This window comes from Sus scrofa, chromosome 15 (genome assembly GCF_054392235.1).
Source record: "Sus scrofa isolate SSC_HxYL_T2T_F1_AM1 chromosome 15, Sscrofa_HxYL_maternal_Yorkshire_Landrace_v2.0, whole genome shotgun sequence".
In the NCBI taxonomy this organism is placed as follows: Eukaryota; Metazoa; Chordata; class Mammalia; order Artiodactyla; family Suidae; genus Sus; species Sus scrofa.
Genome location: NC_139397.1, coordinates 118,513,089 through 118,536,785, shown reverse-complemented (window position 1 = coordinate 118,536,785; position 23,697 = coordinate 118,513,089). Strand labels below are relative to the sequence as shown.

Sequence of the window (23,697 nt, the reverse complement as noted above, 5' to 3'; positions counted from 1 at the left end):
GAAGGGCGGATCAGGGAAGGGATAGGGTGACAGAGCTTCTTTTAAGAGGGTAATTGCAACAACAAAATCAATGTCTCTACAGTGCACTTTCCAAATGATCACAAGATATTTAACCTATCGGTAAAGTTTAAGATAGAACCAGTTTATCTGTTTAAAAAAAAATCAAGAGATTGCAAAACATTGTTAACCCTTATGTTAAAAATTCCACTACACTGTGTTTGGGAGCAGGGGAGGGAAGGGGGTGGGGGGAGAAGCTAGACACCTCTTTCCTCCTTTAACTAAAACCCTTACCATCACCTCCAAAGCCATAGTCACCTGGCCTCTGGCCACTTCTCCAGCCCCACCAGCCTCCTCGCCATCCCCCGAGCCAGCAGAAATCCTTGTGTCTGAGGATCTTCGCACCTCCACTTCCCTCTGTCTGGAAGGCTTTTCCCTCAGATGTTTGCTCCTCATTTCACACTGGTCACCACTCAAATGTCAGCCTCTCAGAGTCTTAAACACCCTTCCTGCCTGAAGCACCAGCTCCTGCCCACTCTCTGTGCCCTCACTCTGCTTTATTTTTCACCCAAGCACTTCTCACTGCCTGATGTTACACATTTCCAATTGTGTATATGCTTGTCACCTGTCTCCCCAGCACGATGTGATTGTCATTGTGGAGACAGGTACTTTGTCATTTCTGAGCCCTCTGAAGTCACTGAAACACTGCCATGTAGGAGGCCCTTAGACAAATGGTTTAAAAACTCACTATCGCTGTGAAGTCAGTAGTATTAACAGAGGAACTGAGGTGAGGTTAGGTTGCTCCATGAGAGCTAGAGCTGGAATTGAATCCTTATTTGTCCAAGTAAAAAGCCCAGACTCGGAGTTCCCGTCGTGGCTCAGTGGTTAACGAATCCGACTAGGAACCATGAGGTTGTGGGTTCGATCCCTGCCCTTGCTCAGTGGGTTAAGGATCTGGCATTGCCTGAGCTGTGGTATAAGTTGCAGAATGGCTCAGACCCCGAGTTGCTGTGGCTCTGGCGTAGGCTGGTGGCTATAGCTCCGATTCGACCCCTAGCCTGGGAACCTCCATATGCCGCGGGAGCAGCCCTAGAAAAGGCAAAAAGACAAAACACAAAAACAAAAACAAAACAGACGTGTGTATTTACTGTGCCATTCAGTTACACAAAAGAAGAAAAAAATGACATCATGCGATCACTTCACACACACACACACCTGCCCCCATCATGGTTCCCCCTCACAGCAGACCTGTGTGCAGGTCCTAATAGCCCCCAACATGATTTAGGAAAAACAAGCTCATCTTATCTAGTGTGGAACGCAGGCAGCAAGAACAGAAGATTTTATGGGGCCTAGAACTTGCACAGTTTAGTTGTTTAAAAAAAACAACATGAAATCCAAATCTGAAATTATGCTTCGGGCTTTCAAAGGAGCCTCACAAGCGAGCAGCCCTGATGCTTGACCTTCCTATGCTTCCCGGTGAGTCCCTGTGTCAGGCAGGGAAAGCCAGGTTATCCTTGACCCAGAAGCAGGAATCACAGGGCCCACTGAAGGTGCCTGCCTTGAATCACATGGGGCACTTGAAACAGGAATCACAGAGCACGCTTGGAGGTGCAGCTATGACGGGCCCCTTGCCTGGCTGTCTGTGCTTAAAGAAACCCTCTCATGCTCCTGCCTCAGTTTCCTGCGTGCACAGTAGTATCCGTAGACTGGGACAACATTAAGAGTGAGCATTTCCAGGAGTTCCTGTCGTGGCGCAGTGGCTAACGTATCCGACTAGGAACCATGAGGTCGTGGGTTCGATCCCCGGCCTCGCTCAGTGGGTTAACATCCAGCGTTGCCGTGAGCTGTGGTGTAGGTTGCAGACTCGGCTTGGATCCCTCGTTGCTGTGGCTCTGGCGTAGGCCAGCGGCTGTAGCTCCAACCTCCATATGCCGTGGGAGCGGCCCAAGAAATGGCAAAGACACACACACACACACACACACCCACACACACACAAAAGAGTGAGCATTTCCATGGGGACATTTTAAAGGATTTCCTGGGGAGTTTTGCTGCCTCCAAACATCTGGCAATGCCTGGACTTGTCCCAGGGAATCTGTTGAGGGAGCCAAGCTTCTGAGAGGGCAGTTGCCAGGTCAGCAGTGGACCCAGTGATGAAACTTTGAATCCCCAGAGCGGAGTGTCGGCTCACGCTGCTAGGAACAAGCTGCGACTTCGCAAAAATTACAATTTTGTCACTTGAGAAACAATGGGAGTGAGTGGCCTCAATTAATTCATCTCTGTGGTCCTGTCCTGGCTCCAAAACTTCTCTCTGCTCATCCAAACACACCCAAGCGAGCTGAGGCCCCCCTGAAAGACGTTCCCATTTGTGGGTGGGTTGGAGGGAGGGAAGATTTGGAAGTTCTGCCTCTGACGGCTAAGAACATCGTTGCTATTACTGTTTATGGGGCGGCGAGGGGTTGGTAATCAGCCTGAGCGTCCCAGAAGGACAAGGGAAAGGAGCATCGGGAAGACGGAGGCCCAAAGATCCAGGCAGTCCCTGAAAACGCATCCTTTCCCAGCAGAGGGCTGAGGTGGGGCGCAGGCCACCGCGTGCAACCCGGGCCCGACGCGTGCGCGGCGCTCCAGCTCCGGGGTCGGGGTCGTGGTGGGGGGCGGTCGGGCCGGCCCTCGGGGGCGCTCACCTTGCGGCCGTTAACGTAGAACAGCAGCTCCGCCGCCCCGTCCATGCTGGCGGCCCGCGGGTCCCTGGGCGGGGGTTCGGGGTCGAGGGTCCCGAGGAGGAGTCGCCGGGTCGCAGAAGGCAGACGCGGACCCGGCGAGTGCGACGGGGCTGCAGGAGCCTGAAGTCCAGCCACCCCGAGGGAGAAGGTCCTAGGGAAGATCAGATCCAAAGGTCCGAGAGGCGCTGGCCAGGAAAACTCTCCCCGGATGTCGGATGTCTGGGCGTAACCGCCGCGCGCCCTCTGCCTGAGACCATTGGCTGAACCTTCACCCCTGGCCCGAGGGGCTTGGCGTCTGTGCTCCACTCTCCTGCCTTTTAGCAGGTACTGCGGGTCCTGTGACAGCTCTTTGTCGTCTTACAGTACCTTTATAGTGGCTTTGCGGCTAGATTTAAAGTCCGAGGACAGGAGTTCCTTTTGTACCTCTCCTCCCAGCACGCCTGCCGCAGCCCCAAGTTCTTTATTTTTTTTTAATTTTTAAAAATTTTCCCAATACAATTTTTTTTTTTTCTGCTGTACAGCATGGTGACCCAGTTACACATACATGTATACATTCTTTTTTCTCACATTACCATGCTCCATCATAAGTGACTAGACATAGTTCCCAGTGCCACACAGCTCGGTATTCTTTTTTTTTTTTTTTTTTTTGTCTTTTTTGTTGTTGCTATTTCTTGGGCCGCTCCCGCGGCATATGGAGGTTCCCAGGCTAGGGGTCGAATCAGAGCTGTAGCCGCCAGCCTACGCCAGAGCCACAGCAACGCAGGATCCGAGCCTCGTCTGCAACCTACACCACAGCTCACGGCAACGCCGGATCGTTAACCCACTGAGCAAGGGCAGGGACCGAACCCGCAACCTCATGGTTCCTAGTCGGATTCCTTAACCACTGCGCCACGACGGGAACTCCCAGCTCGGTATTCTTAATACTCCTACCCAATCCCAGTCAAGCCAGCTTCTCGCGGGAGAGGAGCTAAATGATAAAAGATGGTGTTACAACTTCATGTCACAGTTTTAGAAATAGTTATTCCAGGTGTTGTTGTTGGTGGTGTTGTTTTTTACATCAAGAACTACCTTGACATAAACTTTAAAGTTTTATCATTATTCAGTTAATCGAGCAAATAACCACAACTTTATCCGATAAGAGTCAACAGTGCTGTGAAACAAACATTTAAAAAATAAATTTGGAAAATACTGAAAAGCATAAAGATAAAAATCTCCTGTGCTCACAAACTTAGAATTTACCACTGGTAATTTTCTGGGTCTATCTTTATATTTTTGAAATCTTCACTATAACAACTTTAAAAAAAGATGGGATCCAACTCTTTTCTAGACTTCTCTCAACGTACGTAGAACATTTTCCCATCTCATTTATGTAGCGTTTGTTGTGAAAACCTCTAAAATTTGTAAAAAGAATACAAGTAGCCTTCCATACACCTGACTCACTGAACTTTAAAAATGTTCAACATTTTGCCACACTCTCATATTTTTTTATGGAGTATTCATTTAATTATTTTAAATTAAAAAATTTATTAAAGTGTAATTGATCTGCAATGTTGTGTTAATTTCTGCTGTGCAGCAGAGTGACCCAGTCAAATACATATATATATATATATACACACACACATCTACACATTCCCTTTCTTATATTATCTTCCATCATGGTCTAAATGCAATAGTAATGTAAATGTAATAGTTTGCATCTATTAACCCCAAACTCCCAGTCCATCCCACTCACCCCCCTCACCCTTGGCAACCACAAGTCTGTTCTCTATGTCTGTAAGTCAGTTCCTGTTTTGTAGATAGGTTCATTTGTGCTGTATTTTATTTATTTATTTATTTATTTATTTATTTTGTCTTTTGTCTTTTTGTCTTTTGTTGTTGTTGTTGTTGCTATTTCTTGGGCCGCTCCCGCGGCATATGGAGGTTCCCAGGCTAGGGGTTGAATCGGAGCTGTAGCCACCGGCCTACGCCAGAGCCACAGCAACGCAGGATCCGAGCCTCGTCTGCAACCTACACCACAGCTCACGGCAACGCCGGATCGTTAACCCACTGAGCAAGGGCAGGGATCGAACCCGCAACCTCATGGTTCCTAGTCGGATTCCTTAACCACTGCGCCACGACGGGAACTCCTGTGCTGTATTTTAGATTCTGCATGTGAGTGATATCATATGGTATTTGCCTTTCTCTTTCTGACTTCACTTAGTATGAGAATCTCTGGTTGCATCCATATTGTTGCAAATAGCATTATTTTAGTTTTTCTGTGTGTGTCTTTTTAGGGCTGCACCCTAGGCATATGGAAGGTCCCAGGCTAAGGGGTCTCATTAGAGCTGTAGCTGCTGACCTACACCACAGCCATAGCAACGTGGTATCTGAATGGTGTCTGCGACCGACACCACAGCTCACTGGCAAAACTGGATCCTTAACCCATTGAGCAGGGCCAGGGATTGAACCCTCAACCTCATGGATCCCAGTCAGGTTTGTCACCACTGAGCCACAGTGAGAACTCTACCCAGTTATATGGAGGGTTTCTTTCCCTTTTTTGGAAGTCTGAGATCTTCCAGCATTCAGTAGATGTTCTATGCAAATCATTCTACATGTAGATGTGTTTGTGGGAGAAAGTGAGCACCCATCCTACTCCTCTGCCATTTTGATCCCACCTTTTTCTCAAGTATTTTAAAGCCAATGTCAGATACATTAGTTCACCCCTAAATACTTTATGTACATTAAAAATTTTTCCCTTATAAAACCAAAAATGCCATGATCACATATAACAAGATGAATATCTCAATATCTTCAAAATGTCTTAAAAAATGTCTTTTTACATTGGATTTCTAATTGATGTGCTTGTTGTCTCTTCAGTCTTTTGAAATCTAGAACAGTCTCTTCACCCACTCCCCCTAGTTAGTGCTATTAATGTGTTGAAGAAAAAACCAGGTCAGTTGTCCTATGGAACAAACTACATTTTGAATTTGGCTGGTTGCTTCTCTCTTGTGTTCTTGTTCTTCCATCCTACTGACTTCCTATAGCCTGCATATGGATCTAAAGCTCTGATTAAATGCAGGTTCAATTTTGTTTAACCTTCTTGAATTTTATTATTTTCTCTTTTTGCTGATGCCAAAAATATTGCTTGTAAACCTTAACATAATGGCTTTATCTTGTCCCTAGACCTATTTCAAATGAACCGCATCATGGGAGTTCCCGTCATGACGCAGCGGAAATGAATCTGACTAGGAACCATGAGGTTGTGGGTTCGATCCCCAGCCTCACTCAGTGGGTTAAGGATCTGGCGTTGCCATGAGCTGTGGTGCAGGTCGCAGATGCGGCTCGGATCTGGCGTTGCTGTGGCTGTGGTGTAGGCTGGTGGCTACAGCTCCGATTCGACCCCTAAGCTGGGAACCTCCATATGCCGTGTGTGTGACCCTGAAAAGACAAAAAACAAACAAACAAAAAAAATGAATTACATCAATATTACACCAGCAGTAAGACTAGTGAATAAAAGTTCAGTATTTCTTTACAGTTGTTTTATTCTTTTTATTTACATAAAGACTGACATTTAAAATCCTTTTGCAAGGTTGATTATCCCTGTGTTTGTCACCAACTTGTTTTCATTTTTAGTTGGCTTTCAAGTTAGCTGCCTGTATTGTTACTTAGATCGTTCCTTTTTGCTCCCTTTTATTACAAACCACACCATAATGAAATTTTTGTATTTTTTCAAGAGAATTTTTGGTATAGTTTCCTCAAAGTGGGATTGCTGGGTCAAGTGATTTTATATACATATGTAATTTTGCTAGATATTGTCAAAATCTTTTCTATCAATGTTGTATCATTTTGCATTCTCTCCAGCAATGAATAGGAACTTCCTGGGGCTGGGGGTGAAGAGGAGGCTGAGATGAGAATCTAGAAACTTAGAGGAGACTTTTGAGCAGAGGGCACTGCTCAGCTGTTAATACCTAAGGAGGTTAAAGAAAGAAAAAAAAAGTGCTTCCAGGAATTTGAACTCAGGTCACAAATGATGGTATGTGACAAGGATGGTGCTGATACCTCAGGAGCCTGAAGGAGGCTCCCTGGCAAGCCAGGTCTAAGGCCTGTAAGGGTTTCAGCCCAAGCATTCCAGGGGTGCTAAACCATCTGGTGACTGGGACCACTTGCTGCCCCTGCATGAAGCCCCATTGCTGAGGTGATACTGACAGGAAAAGCAGGAAAACAGGAAGCAGCTAGTCCCTTTTCCCTCTTTCTGGCTTTCCATCTCCATCTATCACCTCCTATTGACAGGAAAACAGGAAGCAGCTAGTCCCTTTTCCCTCTTTCTGGCTTTCCATCTCCATCTATCACCTCCTATTGACAGGAAAACAGGAAGCAGCTAGTCCCTTTTCCCTCTTTCTGGCTTTCCATCTCCATCTATCACCTCCTATTGACAGAAGATTAAAAAGTCTGTTAGCAAAGAAGAAATGATTTGCAGAGTTCTAGCATCACACAGCAAAGTAAAGAGAGATGGGCTTTAAGTTGAGACAATGGCTGGCACACCTTAACAAGGGGGATTTGTCCCCCAAGAACGTTTCAGCATCAATAAGTTCAAGAATATAGTTCATGACATGAGTAGGTCTAAGGAGGATAATCAGTTATTAAGCTATGATGTTTCAATCTCAAATCCACACTTCTCTACTCACTTTAAGGCCAGGTCTTGGCAAACCACAGTTCTGTTTTGCCAGATCGCCTTCAGTCTCTGGCCATAAAAGGGGATACAGATGAACTGGAAGGATGCAGAAGGAAGGAGAAATTTGCTCTCCCTATTTGCTTCCTGTGCCTGCAGGTCACCACAGAAAGGGTGTCCACCTTGGCGGGAACAGCTGACTTCAGTAGCCACAGATGGTTCCAGTCTGCAGCGTTTCCATATTATCAGGGCAGTCTTGCTGTAGCCCTTCAGGCAAACAGCACCAACCAGTTGCACACCCTCCCCAGAGCCCTGGAATGCTTCCTATTTTATCCTCTTCTCTGTGTTCCCTCAGCCCCAGAGAGAGTGGGTGCTTCCTGTAGTTATTTCCACTAGTCCCTTTTTTTTGCCTTTTCAGTTCCTGTCCAGTTCTCTAAAATATGGCTAACGATGGATAAGATAATTATTTCTATCTCTTAACTGGTTCCCAACTAATACAGTTTCCATAAACTCCAGAAGTCACTTGACAAAACTCAACATTCATGATTTTTTTTAAAAAGGCACGCAATAAAATAATAATTGATAGGTAATACTTTAATATGATTATAAACATATATAACCAGCTCAAACTATAGCATCTTAATGGGGTAAAACCAGAAGTATTCCCATGAAAATCAGAAACAAGATAAGGATACCCATTATTCCCACTGCTATTTAACATATAATGCAGGGTAGCAGCCATGCTATTACACAAGAAAAAGCAATAGGAGGCAGAAGAATTGAAAAGGAAAAAAAAAAAAAAGAAATAAAGATAGCTTTGTTTTCAAGAGGTAATATCTAGAAAATATTACAATGAAAGTATAGTAATTAGCATACAGAAATCAGTAATTTTTGTATATACAAACAGTAATCGATTAGAAGAGAGAATTGAAGATCCCATTTTTTTTAACCAAGAAAAAAGAAATGTGGAAAAGGAATCAAGAGGCATCAAGAAATGTGGAAAACTTCCATGCGGAAACTTGAGAAACTCCCCTAAAGTCTCTATAAATTTAAAGAGGATGGTAGTGGGGCATAAAAAGACATACAGACTAGTAGAAGGGAAGAGAAAATGGAGAAATAAATTTAAATGCACATGGAAATACTAATACTAATTGAAATACTAATATTAATTGGAAAAGGCAGGACTTCAAATCCATAGTGGAAAACATGGACTTTTTAATTAATGGGGGAATCATTTGGAAAAATGTCAAAATTACATTCATACTTTACACCATAAAATCAAATCAAATCCACATGAATCAGAAATTTAAATGTTTAAAAAAAAGAAAACCTTGGGTAAATATCTTTTTAAATCTGGGAATAAGAAAATTATTAACTGTGACCACATTCCATAGATAATAAAAGAAAAGACTGATAAGTCTGATATATGTAGTGGAAAATAATTTTCATGGAAAGGGAAGAAAAGACAAACCTCATAGAAAGGAGAAAAAGATAGAAATAAACAACAGGAAACAGTACCAGAGAATGCCTCTAGGAGGGCTAAAGCTTTAAAGTAAAAGGAATAAAAGAAAGGAACAGATTATCAGGGTGCCAAGCTCGTAACTAATGTATATTATTCCTTTAATAAAGCCTCTAGCTCTCATTCAACTAGCACTGCTGATACATGAGAAAGTTCCATGGGACTCTGCAGTCCTACAGCAGTTTCTCAAAGTTTGGTCCTAGGACATCTGCCCCAGAATTATGTGAAGTATCTGTTAAAAATGGGCAGACTTCTGGGCCCACTCTTTTAGTTGTTGGATATTGTCTAGGCTTTTCTAGGCAGAATAGAATTTGACTAGTCATTTGAATATAGAAAGCTACGCTCCTATCTCAGGCATGAAGATTTACTACCTTTTTTTTTTTTTTTTAAGGCCACACCCATGGCATATGGAAGTTCCTGGGCCAGAGACTGAATCCAAGCTGTAGCTGTGACCTACGCTGCGGCTGCAGCAATGCCAGATCCTTTAACCCACTGCACTGGGCTGGGGATAGAACCCATGCCTCCACAGTGACTATAACTGCTGCAACTGGATTCTTAACCCATTGCGCCACAGCAGGAACTCCATACTTTTTAATACTGGAATAGTAAGTGATCTTGAAAGTTATAAAAACCAAATTCAAAAGATCCTGAGACGTTAGCCCCTCAGCCATGTCATCAAATTATATATGGTGGAAATAATACAGAAGCTGACATTGAACAAGTAATTTTGAAAGCAAAAGAATGAAGGGCAAGAGAAAACTAGTGAGGGCAGAAAGTGACTGTTAAAATCCTATGTGTGTTCACATTTACTGAACGGTTTGAAAACAAAACAAGATAGGTTGGTATACAACAAGATAACTGATATAAAAGTAATTATAATGCTTTTATTTGGTTAAAAGGCTAACAGCTACTGTTTAGTTAACGGTTGTTCACTTGAAAGGAACTTAAGTGAGCAAGAAGATACATTTTAGAATGACAAAAATAACCTAAAAAGCTTAATATTACAAAGTAGCTATTTTATGCATATTATCTACACATAAAAATAGATAAATAAGCACTCCAGGAAAAGGCAGAAGATGAAGAAAAACATCCCCAACCTTTTCATCATGGTTTTATCTTCTTGATCCTAGCTATATCCCTGTTTTGACTTATGGTTTTAGAATTCAGAAAAACCAGAATCCATAAATTCACCTCATCTTCTCATCTTCCTGCAAAGTAGAAAAAAAAGGAAGATTAACAATAATAGCAGCCCAAAGCTACTGCTTTTGCTGTGAGGTATAGAGAGGAAAACTGCTGTATTGTACCAGGAGAAAGCAGTTTCCTCAGCCACAAGCATTGCCATATATTTAAAATACTCTGTGATAATCACAATTATAAATAAGATTCATGAGAAATTAATCAATATAGATTTTACACATTACAGGTTCTACTATATATTTCCTTTTTATTTTGAACTTTAGCATACATATATGAAAATGTACAATTTCAAAACAACCAAATAAATGCCGATGTACCTATACCCAGGTTTAAGAAATAAACTATTAACCACTGTTCACAAGCCTCCAATGTGCCCCTTTCCAATCACAGCTCTCTCATTCCCCAAGAAATGACCACGATCATGAACTGAGCCCATCAACCCTTTGTTGAATAGTGGGCATTTTTGCCTTGTTCCTAGTTTAAGGGGAAATACCTCTATTGTCTTCCCATTAAATAAGATACTGACTTTAAGATAACCGTATGTATATACACTTCCCTCAATGTCTGTTGAACGTTCTCATCATTTTTTTTTTTTTTTCACCTTTTTGTCCTTTTAGGGATGCACTCAAGGCACATGGAGGTTCCCAGGCTAGGGGTCTAATTGAAGCTGTAGCTGCCAGCCTACACCACAGCCACAGCAACGCCAGATCTGGGCTGCATCTGCAACCTACACCACAGCTCATGGCATCACTGGATCCTTAACTCACTAAGTGAGGCCAGGGATCAAACCCACAACCTTATTATGGTTCCTAGTCGGATTCGTTTCTGCTGCACCACTACGGGAACTCCTGTTTTCATCATCGAGTGATAAATTTTGTCAAAGCTTTTCAGCATTTATGAAAAAGTCATATGCTTTATTTTCTTCGGTTTATTCACATGGTATATGATGATAGGTTTTCTAATACTGAACCAAATTTGCATTCCTGGAATAAATCTCACTTGGTCATGATGCATGTTTTTCACAGCACAGTATTGGATATACTTTTGTAATTGTGCCACGAACACTTGAAAGGAATATGTATTCTCTTTTAACAGTGTAGAGTTTGATATGTATCCATAAGACTTACCCTACTGCTTGTTATTTAGATCTTTCATCTTCTTATTTTTTGCCCACTTTGTTTTGTGTTAAGAGTGTATATTACAAACCATTAGTATGTTCCTCTCAGTCACCATGCATCTCCTTTAGTTTTAGCTTCATGAGGGTAGTTGCTATACTATTTGGTATCATAGCTATTATGTATTCATTGTGGATGAGGGTTTTTACTATTAAAAATATCCCTTTTTGTCACATTTAGTCTGTGGGACCGAAGAGGTATAGACTTAAAAAAAATATATATGTTACTACTTTCCCGATAACTTTTGCTGGCTCCTATTCTCAGTGCCTATGATGATCACCCCATAACGTATTATAAGCAGTTTCAGTAGGAATTTACTCTCAATGGGGGCCTACCAGAAGCTGTGATATACCTGCTGTATACCATTCCCAATCCAAAAAGAAAAAGACGGCAGTTGGATTGTCAGTACTCTTAGTATTTATTGTGATTTTTGCATTTGAAAATATTTACCAACATTTTACCAAATGTTTCACAAAACCTACCAAGATGTAGAATAAAATGGAATACAAACAGAAATGAATAGCACAATTATGTTGAAGGAGGCTGAAGAGAAAAGAACGAACCTAAAACAAAAAGATCTATATCTAAATGTTATGATGGAGTTAGTAAAACTTTTCTCATAGGGATATGGGGTCAGCAATTCTGAAACTACTTTATGTGTGTCCTAGAACTGAATGAATGAATGAATGAATAATAGATAATGAGAGCCAGGCTACTTACCAATGAAGAAAGAAATTATGGATAAGCAAAGCTAAAATGAATCCTGTGATGTTGAACGGGAATCAGAGATTTCAGTATAAATTCGTGGTCTTTACTATATCTACAGGTAGATAAATATAAAGGTGTGCGTATGCATGGATTAGGATACATACATAGATTTCCTAGCTCTGTCTGCTGACAGGGGTTAACATTGATTGTAGATTCTAAGGATGACCCATCCATGATCCTTGCCTACTGGTGTTTATGCCCTTGTATATTACTCTCTCCTCGAGTGTAGACAAGAGCTGTGACTTGCATCTAACCAGTAGAAATGGCAAAAGTGATGTGATGTCTCACTTTTGAGATTACATTTCATTATGTAACACTCCACCCTGCTAGAGGATTTGCTCTAGAGACTCTACAGCTGGTTTTGAAGTTAAGTGGCCATATTGGAAGGCCACTGTTGCAGGGAGCTAAGGGTGGCCTCTAGGAGCTGAGGACAGCTTCCAGCCAAGAGCAAAAAGCTGGAGCCCTCTGTCCTATAACCAGAAGGAAATGAATTCTGCCAACAACCTGTGTGACCTTGGTGGCAGATTCTCCCCCCAGAGAGCCTCCCAATGAGAGCCAGCCTTGATAACACTTTGATTACAGGTTTGTGAGATACTAAGCAGAGCACCCAATTTGGCTAAGGACAGGTTTCTGGCCCTCAAAAACCAAGAGGTGATAAATACGTATTGCTTTAAGCTATGTTTATGGTAATATTGTCATACAACAACAGATAACTAGTAAACACAATATAACCAGTAAGAATACCTAGTGCCCAGATCTTATATTATACCAATGCTAATTTTCTAGTTTTGATAACTGTACTATGGGTATGTAAGATGTTAGAAGTAGAAAAGGTTGGGTGAAGAGTATATAAAAATACCTCTTCCTATTTTTACAACTTTTGGTAATCTAAAATTAGTTCAAAATAAAAAGTTTAAGTTATGACTTAACAGGAAAAAGATAACCCAACAGAAAAAATGCAAAGGATCTGAATAGACATTTCTCCAAAGAAGATACACAAGTGGCCAATAAGCACTTGAAAAGATATATAACATCATTAGTCATCAGAAAAATGCAAATTAAAGCCACAATAAGATAGCCCTTCACACCCACCAGTATGGCTAGAATCATCAAAAAAATCAGTAACACGGGTGTTGGTGAGGACATGGAGAAATTATACATTGTTGGTAGGAATGTAAAACGGTACAGTGGCTTTGGAAAACAGTCCAGAAGTTCCTCAAATGATTACCTTATGACTCAGCAATTCTACAACTCGGCATATACCCAAGAGAAATGACAATATATGTACACATGAGAACTCCCAAATGTTTATGGCAGCATTATTCATAATAGCCTAAAAGTGGAAACAACTAAATGACCATCAACAGACTAGGTAAATAAAATGTGATGAATCTATACAATGGAATATCTTATTCAGTTATAAATAGGAGTGAAATATCACTCATACATGTTACAATAGGCATGAACCTTGAAAAGATTTTGCTATGTGCAAGAAGCCAATCACAACTACCAAGTATTATATGATTCCATTGATATGAAATGTCTGAAAAGGAAGTCTACAGAAATAGGAAGTAGGTGAACGGTTGATGATCTAGGGCTGAGCGATAGAGCAATGATAGCTAAAAGGCATGAGGTTTCTTTTTGAAATTAAGAAATGTTCTTAAATTAACTGTGGTGATGGTGTGCATATCTGTGAATCTACTAAACCACTTTCTTGTACACTTTAAATGGATGAAACACATGGCTCAGTAAAGCTGGTTTTAAAAAGGCCTTTGTCCTTCATTTTTAACTGGCTTCTCTTCCACCGTCCTTTGCACTGTTGCCGCCTGCTGGTTAATGTTTTAAAATATCTGTCAAAAGGATCAGTGTCTTTAATTTTATGAAAGCCAGCAGCTGGAGTTCCCTTGTGGCACACAGGTTAAGGATCCAGAGCTGTCACTGTAGCAGCTGAGGTTGCTGCTGTGGTGCGAGTTTGATACCTGGCCTAAGAATTTTCACATGCCACAGACAGCCAAAAAAAGAAAAGAAAAGAAAAAAAGGAAGAAGCAAACAGTGAAAAAAATGCAAAGAGAAAATTTGAGGATATTTCTCTCTGTCCTTTTGAAAATATCATTTCAAATATAATCAGCTCTTTTGAAATAGCCACTTCACCTATGCCTAAAAAAAAAAATAAGATTTTTGAATGTGTAGAAGGCATTTGGGCATTTTTTTTGAGATAATCAAGGCAATGCGAATAGGATTTTCTATTAGATGACAGTGAGGAATTGTTGATAATTTTGTTAGTTATGATTACTGTTGTCCAGTTTTGTTAAGTTCTCATTTTCTAGAGATATATATATAGAACTGTTTTAGGAATTAAACTACTCAATAGTACGGATTTGCTTTAAAAAAACAAAAAAAGGAGAGTGGAAGTAAATATGGCAAAATATTGATAAGTGTCAAAGTTAGGGATGGATAAAGGATTGGAGGAGTATTATTCCCTCTTTGTTGGGCTATGTTTAAAGTTTGAAAAAGGAAGAAAAAAGACTGTTATTCTTTGAGGCTAAAGGACATATAAACCACTTTGAATTCCTCTAAGAACAAAGTAGAATAAATAAATGAGGGTGAAAAATAATGGGGTGCAAATCAGAAAACAAAAAAACCTTTTAAGCCTTTTTGAAGAATAAACACATTTCTTTAAATCAACACTACATGCTTCATCAATACTAGTGTTCAAAACTAATTCAGATAGGAATTTTTTTTTTTTTTTTTTTTTACTTTTTGGCTTTTTGCCTTTTCTAAGGCTGCTCCTGTGGCTAGGGATCTAATCGGAGCTGCAGCCGCTGGCCAACGCCAGACCCACAGCAACACGGGATCTGAGCAGCGTCTACAGCCTACACCAGAGCTCATGGCAATGCCTGATCCCCAACCCACTGAGCAAGGCCAGGGATCAAACCCGCAACCTCATGGTTCCTAGTTGGATTCGTTAGCCACTGAGCCACGATGGGAGCTCCAGAATTTTTTTTAAAGCATGTATTTTATATTATCATGCTAAAATCACTCTTATGTCATTGAAATGCTCACCCTTTTAGACTTGGCTCTTTTAAGGAGAGAGGAGTACACCTTCTTCTTCGGCTTGGCAGCTCTGAAGATAATTCTTCTAACTTATTTTCAGATTTAGCAGTGTTATTTGAAACAGAACTGGTATTTGTCAAGTCCTGTAGCGTTCTAATACCTGAAAAGAGGATTGTTTCCAAAAATATTTGTAATAGTAGATAGAGATATAGAAATACATATTTATTGGTTTATAAATCATTGGCAGCAAATTTTTACTTAACAGTAATCAAATCATAACTTTAAATTTTACAAAAGTAGCAATAAAATTACTTTTAAATCAGTTTTTTTAAAGCAATAACAAGAAGAAAAGAGCCTTACAATTTTAAAACAAACTATCCAAGTAATAGCCTACAACATTTTTATTCTGCAATCATATTTAGGTTGATAGAAATTTTTTTTGGGGGGGCCACACTCAAGGCATATGGAAGTTCCTGGGCCAGGGACTGAGTATGAGCTAGAGTTGTGTGACCTATGCCACAGCTGCAGCAATGCTGTACTTAACCCTGCTTGCCACAGTGTTAACTCCTAGGCTGAGAGAAACTCTAGGCACAGAATCACACAAATTACTGCACATTCATTCAGCATTTCTCGTCGACTGCTCACAGAGGGAAAGGCACCATGAGGAACAGAGATGAAAGATGGCTCACCAGTCCTCTAAAATGTCCTGCAACTCTAGACCTTTGCCCTTCTTTTACTTCAGTATTCCTTTTACCTGGAATAATCTTATCCATCAAGATCCTAGTGTTCTACATACATATATTGAAAAGTTAGGCGCCAAGTAGAAAATTTTAATAGACACGGAAATGTCTAATGTTACAAAATTTCTACTAACAAAGGAACATCAATGTTAAGAAGAAAAAGCGAGGTTAGTAATGTATATAATATGATTTCAAGTAGGTTTTTTTGGCCGCTTATGCCAAAATGATGACTGTAGTCCTTTTGGGGGGCATTGTTTTTCCTACTATTTTCTGATTCTTTCCTAATTTTCTACAGTGAGTGAGTATGACTGGGGAAAATAAGAAACAAACACTAAAGGTAAAAAATCCTACCAATCCTTTGGGGCCTAAAATGCTATCTGTTTGATGATACCTCTGCGGGTCCCTCGAGTGAAAGCTACTCTCCTTCATTACACTCCTTAACACGTGTGCTTTTATTAACGTGTATAAACAAGTGCAGTTTAAATACATACTTGCTACTTCTTCATACATGTATTCTGAGAAAAGAGAGTTGGTACTGTTTATTTTTTAATCCTTGAAAATATTGAGAATAATGTTTTAATCATATTAAGTATATGTTGTTGGAGAGAGTCCTACTCTTAAGAAATTTGCCACTGTACTTGGTAAAATCTAACCAGGGCAATTCATTATTATATTCATTTAAAACACTCAATTTCCTTCAAAAATATGAAAAAGGAATGACACTGTTAGACAGCTTATGTCATTGTCAGACAATTTTATGCTACAGCACAGCTCTGTTTTTTGGGGGTATAGGATACTCACTGCTATCTTCTCAAAGTATTAAACTTTCTTTAAATTCCTTCATGTTGCTTCTACATATCTGGCTACACAGTAATATATAGTTTTGAAATTCCAAAAAATACCAGTTATAACAGGAAATGCTTTACTGGTTAAATGAAACACATACATATATATAAAATTCTAAAACTTGATCACTTCAGGTACTGACCTACCTATTTCTGATTTTTGTGTTCTCTGGATGACTTTCAGTTTCATCTCTTTCATCTCATGCACATCATCACTTACTTGAAAGACAGGTGAACGCTCCAGAACAAAATTTTCTCTCCTATTTTTACTAGACAAAGCACTCAAAGGTATTGAACTCTCAAAAACACTGCTAAAGGAAGAATCCTTTCTGTTAGGTGAATATATCTGAGATAAAGGTTTCAACTTTTTTGTGTAAAAGTCTGGTTTGACGATTTCCTCATTTTCCAATTTTTCTCTCTTAATAGTGTATTCAGATCCAACTGATATTCCCTGAACAGTGTCAGGTACTGTCTCCATTAGTTCATGACTATCTGGAGAAGGATCTATGAAGGTCTTCCTTTTCTTTGATTTGGGTGTCATTTTATTTACTTTTTCAGTCTGGCACTGTCTTTCCTCTGTCACTTCCACAAAGGAGACATCTCTCTTTTTATTCAGTGTTGTAATGCTTTGCTTCAGACTCTTCTGTGGTTCTGTTTGGTTTCCTGGATCAGAATCTGCCTCATTAGTAATATGTTTTAAACTTGGTTCTAAGGACATGGACATCTGTGAAGAACCTGTTAACTGTAAAACAGGTTTCTTTTTACTTTTTGTCAAAATGTTCTTTGTCTTGCCTGATGATTCTTTCTTGTGCTTTTTAACTGGTTTGCAAGGATTTGAAATTTTATCCCAATTTTCCTTTTCATCACTGTTGATTCCCTTACAGTATCCACCGATAACATTTTGGCCTTCAAGTCTTTGTTTAGGTTCATTTATTTTAAAATCAAGATCTTTTGTACAGCCTTCTTGGCCATGCACATGCTTATCATCATCCTCATATATTTGGTACATTTCAGAAATTATTTCTGTCTTCTGATTTACTTTCTGCCTAAGCTTCTTATTTATTTTTGGTTCATTTTGCTGAGCAGGTTGCATATCAGTGGCATGCTTTTTCAAATCCAACATATTCTGGGTCTTGTAATCATATAAATTTCCATTATCTTTGGTGGAAAGATAAATTGGATAAATTGTTTGAAAACCATTTGTGAATTCTAGGTTTTCAGAAATGGTCTCTTTATCCTTTGAGGTCAGGGAAGAGAAGTTACCTTTTTTTGGGTCATGTATATCTTTGCTGTTAAACTCATTTTTTCGGTTCATTCCCAAAATTATTTCTGTCTTATGACTTACTTTCTGCCTGAGCCTCTTATTTATTTTTGATTCATTTTGCTTCCCAGGTGGCATATCAGTAGCAGGCGTTTTCACCCCTAAAATGTTTTGAGTTTCGTAATCACATAGGTTCCTATTACCTCTGGGGGACATTTCAGCTATCTGAAACTGAAACTCATTTCCGTCTTTTAGGTTTTCAGGGACGACTTCTTTATCTTTTTGCATTAGGGAAAATAAGTTACATTTTCCTGGGTCATGCATGCCTTTGTCATCATTCTCATATAGTTGGTTGATTCCAGAAATGATTTGTGTCTTCCGACATACCTTTTGCCTAAGCTTCTTATCTACTTTTGATTCATTTTGACAAGCAGGTTGTATATCGTGAACATGCTTTTTCACCCCGCAAACATTTTGAGTGTCATAATCATATAGCTTTCCATTATCTTTGGTAGAAAGAGCAGGTGTGTGAAACTCACTTGTGTCTTCTAGGTTTTCAGGGATGAGTTTTTTATCCTGGGTTAGGAAGAAAGAGTTACCCTTTTCTGGGCAATATCCATTTCCGTCATTAGCCAAATGATTCATTTCAGAAATTAATTCTGTCTTCCGATTTACTTTCTGCCTCAGATTCTTATTAATTTCTGATTCATTTTGCTGAACAGGGTACACACTGGTGATCTGTTTTTGCAAACCCAACATATTCTGGGTCTCACAATCACACAGGTTTCCATTGTTGCTGGGGGAAAGAGCAGATTTTTGAAACTCATTTGAAACTCCTAGGTTTCCACAGATGTTTTTTTTATCCTCTTGGGTTTGCAAGGGAAAATCACCTTTTTCTGGGCCAGGCACATCTTTAGTATTATCCCCAAATATTTGGCTCATCTGAGAAATTACTTCTGTCTTTCGATTTATTTTCTGCCTAAGCTTATTTATTTTTGGTTCATTGTGCTGAATGGGTTGCATATCAGTGACTTGCTTTTTCAAGTCTAATATATCTCGGGTCTCATAATCACATAAATCTCCATTATCTTTGTTGGAAAGACAAGCTGTTTGAAATTCATTTGTGACTCCTAGGTTTTCAGAGGTAGTTCCTTTAATGTCTTGGTTTGGGAATAAGTTATCTTTTTCAAACTTATCAATCACAAATGTCTGTCTAGAAGCTTTAATTTTCTTACAAGCTAGAGAACTTGCACCCATATCAAATTTATTGTCCTGCTGGAATTTATCTGAACTTTGGGAGAAAGTATGTATTTCCTTTTGCTCACCTGTTACATGAATTCTTTTCTTCTTTTTGTTATACTGTGTACCTTGTCTGTCATCCTGAGCAAAGCCATTATGAAGGGTTATTTTCTTTGGTATGTTCGATTGAGTCAGCTTTTCTATATTGAAAATAAAATTTGGATCTTCTGAATCTCCTTCACCATCTAGGACAATAGATCTTCTTATTGTTCCATTTTCAATCTTTTCCTCAGTGTTCACATCTGAACTATTTTTAAATTGTCTCTTTGATTTTTCTCTCTTTTTTTCAGAGCTTGAGTCTTTCACTTTTCTGAAAGTTTTCATTCCACAGTCATTTGGTTTTCTATCACTTTTATTTTTAGGGCCTGTTGAAACTGTAACAATTTTGCTTACTTCACTAGCAGTTAAATCCATGTCATCATCATACACAGTTTTCTGCAACTGAAAGTCATCATTGCCATGAACTTGATTCATGCCCTCTGCAGTGGGTTCACTTGCAGACTCAGATGAGGCAGGAAAGCACAGTATATTTCTTTGCATTTTATTATTTGTTTCATTAGTAAAATCTTTTATTGCAATCCAATTTAATTCTGGACTTGAAATCTGTTGTTGATCTAAATCTGTTACACAAGGACTGTCTTTGGGATTATTTGATTCCCAAGATGATACACGTTTTTTCCTTTTAGTCACATTAATAGGAGATGACTTCTCCTTTCCATAGCTGATCGACTGGGCGTTTTTCATCTCACTTTTTAGAGAACTCCTGGAATTTTGTTCTGAATGGGAATGGCTTTCTATAAAATAAAGGGAAATAAAACTCAGAAATAAGTGGTAACAAGGAATTTATTATTTTAAACAAATTAGTTTAGGAATCAAGCTCTTTCAGAAAAAGGTTTACTGATAATATGTTCTGTTCAAATATTTATATTATGAAGAATCTATGCTGATACAAAATAAAGTGGAAATGGCTGAAGTAGTCACAAGTCATGTTTTACATTTCTCTCTATGGAAAATATAAACTGGTAATTCACTATGCCTTGGCCCCAACAGCAGAGTAGAGAGTACATGTTTCTAAGTGGAAGGAGACCAGCAAATGAACCCAAATAAGTGATAACTCTGATAAGGATTACTACCAAGAGGATATCAGCAGACATCTAAAGTTTATTTAAATTATATATACACATTCACATACATTTTTATTTTATTTTATTTTATTTTAGTCTTTTTGCTATTTCTTTGGGCCGCTCCTGCGGCATATGGAGGTTCCCAGGCTAGGGGTTGAATCGGAGCTGCAGCCACTGGCCTACGCCAGAGCCACAGCAACGTGGGATCCGAGCCGCGTCTGCAACCTACACCACAGCTCACAGCAACGCCGGATCATTAACCCACTGAGCAAGGGCAGGGACCGAACCCGCAACCTCATGGTTCCTAGTCAGATTCGTTAACCACTGCGCCACGACGGGAACTCCCACATACATTTTTAGAAAAGAAAAACAATTTAAACTCTAAATTCAATATAGTTATGGTTCCATATCCCAATCTGAGATTCTATGTCAAATAAATATGTAAGTCAGACTACACTACAGTATTATTATTTTAAAATGCCGTAAAACATAAGGGTCAGCATTTCCTCTTGCTCAACCATTTCCCAGGCTCATGGTTTTGCTTAACACTAACTGGTTATAATCTTGAAAAAGTCACTACACCTACCAAGAACCTCAATTTTCATACCTATGAAAAAGAGAAGATGTAACTAAATAAATATATGATTTCTTTGAATTCATAAGCTAAGAAACCAAGAAAAGTTCTTTAGGCCAGCTCATTCATAAATACTGTTTCCAGAGTAACAGTATTAGGCCACGGTGGACCTAACATTTGTCTGCATATTTACTTTTAAACTAATTTTTTTACCAGAAATTTTATATGGTAGAAATTAAGAAATCTGTAATGTAAGAAACCTAACATTGTTTATACACAATGGCCCTCAAGAAGAAAATCTGATGCATGTCAACTGTTTAATACTGATATTCAAAATGAATTAAAAAAAAAAATCTCACCTTTGGGAAGTGTATCAACAACTGAAGAGATATGTTCTGAAACATTTAAACCATAAACATTCTGATCCTTTTCCTTATGAAATAATGATTCCAAATTATGCTGAGTTGATAATCGTCTTGTTGATACCAAAGAGGGAGTATCAGGTGATGTCTTTGATATGGTTTTATTGTTACACTGCGTTTTCTCTTTATTGTCATCATCATCATCATCATCATCATTTGAAGTTAACGGAACCCTAAGGGCAATTAAGAATGAATGAGGAATTGTGTATTTCACAAAAATTATTTAGAAAATTACATGGATAGTTCTTTCTATATTCCATGTATTTACGATCCAACCACAAACCTACCCTGGTACCATTTTGCATTCAATGAAGGCAATTATTGGTAGGAAACAGTAGTTTCTAATCATACTTGGAATAATATAGGAATGCTTGGAATAAAATAGGAATGCTTCTTATGTCCTTATCTTCAGTGGCCCCAAAAGGAGATAAATAGTAATAATCACTGGTTGGGCTAATAGGATAATAATACTAATGACATGAATTAAGTAAGTGGTTACTGGAGCTAGGTAAAAAGAGATAGGAAGTGACAAATAATGGCTATGGGTTTTATCTTTGGAATGATGGAATATTCTGGGGTTGGAGAGTAGTGAATTTTGCACAACTTTGTGAATATACTAAAGACCACTGCACTGTATACTTCAAAAAAGTGAATTCTTTGTTATGAGAAATTTTGTTTGTGAGCTCTATCTCAATTTTTAAAAAATAAGTAGAAGAAAGGAAATGATGAACAGATACTAATGAAATATGAAACTGAAAAAACAGAAAATATCAATGAAACAAAAGCTAGGTTTTTAAAGAAATCAATAAAATCGACAATACTTTCATCAAAAAGAAAGAAGACACAAGTTACCAATATTGGTAATAAAAGAGTAATGATAGCCACAGCAATTAGACAAACAAAAGAAATAAAAGGCATCCATATAGGAAGAGAAGAGATCAAACTGTCACTGTATGCAGATGACATGATACTATACATAGAAAACCCTAAGGACTCAACCCAAAAACTACTTGAACTGATTAATAAATTCAGCAGAGTAGCAGGATATAAGATTAACATTCAGAAGTCAGTTGCATTTCTGTATACCAGCAATGAAACATTAGAAAAGGAATACAAAAATACGATACCTTCTAAAATTGCACCTCACAAAATCAAATACCTTGGAATACATCTGACCAAGGAGGTAAAGGACCTATATGCCAAGAACTATAAAACTTTAATCAAAGAAATCAAAGAAGAGGTAAAGAAATGGAAAGATATTCCATGTTCCTGGATTGGAAAAATCAATATTGGAAAAATGGCCATACTACCCAAAGCAATCTACAGATTCAATGCAATCCCTATCAAATTACCCATGACATTGTTCACAGAACTAGAACAAACAATCCAAACATTTATATGGAACCACAAAAGACCCAGAATCGCCAAAGCAATCCTGAGAAACAAAAACCAAGCAGGAGGCATAACTCTCCCAGACTTCAAGAAATACTACAAAGCCACAGTCATCAAAACAGTGTGGTACTGGTATCAAAACAGACAGACAGACCAATGGAACAGAACAGAGAATCCGGAAATTAACCCTGACACCTATGGTCAATTAATCTTTGACAAGGGAGGCAAGAACATAAAATGGGAAAAGGAAAGTCTATTCAGCAAGCATTGCTGGGAAACCTGGACAGCTGCATGCAAAGCAATGAAATTAGAACACACCCTCACACCATGCACCAAAATAAACTCCAAATGGCTGAAAGACTTAAATATACGACAGGACACCATCAAACTCCTAGAAGAAAACATAGGCAAAACACTCTCTGACATCAACATCATGAATATTTTCTCAGGTCAGTCTCCCAAAGCAATAGAAATTAGAGCAAAAATAAACCCATGGGACCTCATCAAACTGAAAAGCTTTGGCACAGCAAAGGAAACCCAAAAGAAAACAAAAAGACAACTTACAGAATGGGAGAAAATAGTTTCAAATGATGCAACTGACAAGGGCTTAATCTCTAGAATATACAAGCAACTTATACAACTCAACAGCAAAAAAACCAATCAACCAATGGAAAAATGGGCAAAAGACCTGAATAGACATTTCTCCAAGGAAGATATACAGATGGCCAACAAACACATGAAAAAATGCTCAACATCGCTGATTATAAGAGAAATGCAAATCAAAACTACCATGAGATACCACCTCACACCAGTCAGAATGGCCATCATTAATAAATCCACAAATAACAAGTGCTGGAGGGGCTGTGGAGAAGAGGGAACCCTCCTGCACTGCTGGTGGGAATGTAAACTGGTACAGCCACTATGGAGAACAGTTTGGAGATACCTTAGAAATCTATACATAG

The 23,697-nt window shown here is 39.1% G+C and overlaps 2 protein-coding genes and 1 long non-coding RNA gene across 14 annotated transcripts in view; 1 reads left to right on the top strand and 2 right to left on the bottom strand.

Annotated features, from left to right (window-relative positions):
- The window catches only part of AOX1 (aldehyde oxidase 1), a 76,787-nt gene extending 74,064 nt beyond the window's left edge, over positions 1-2,723 (bottom strand). The window contains 1 exon segment of the mRNA NM_001308473.1: positions 2,679-2,723. Coding sequence (NP_001295402.1) covers positions 2,679-2,723 — 45 coding nt within the window.
- Positions 1-23,697, top strand: part of LOC146396078 (uncharacterized) — a 1,511,729-nt gene that overhangs the window by 1,261,359 nt on the left and 226,673 nt on the right. The gene's annotated exons all lie outside the window — the stretch shown is intronic.
- The window catches only part of SGO2 (shugoshin 2), a 53,131-nt gene continuing 37,378 nt past the window's right edge, over positions 7,945-23,697 (bottom strand). For 7 of the 12 annotated variants that reach the window (XM_084998353.1, XM_005672058.4, XM_084998354.1 and 4 more), the window contains 4 exons: positions 21,281-21,516; positions 16,811-20,017; positions 15,088-15,238; positions 7,945-10,092 (listed from right to left, as the gene is read on the bottom strand). In XM_084998353.1, the coding sequence (XP_084854479.1) occupies positions 10,077-10,092; positions 15,088-15,238; positions 16,811-20,017; positions 21,281-21,516 (3,610 nt within the window). In that variant the 3' untranslated portion in view covers positions 7,945-10,076. The remainder of the gene's footprint in view (positions 10,093-15,087; positions 15,239-16,810; positions 20,018-21,280; positions 21,517-23,697) is intronic. The other 5 variants (XM_084998355.1, XM_084998356.1, XM_084998357.1 and 2 more) reach the window with 2 other exon arrangements.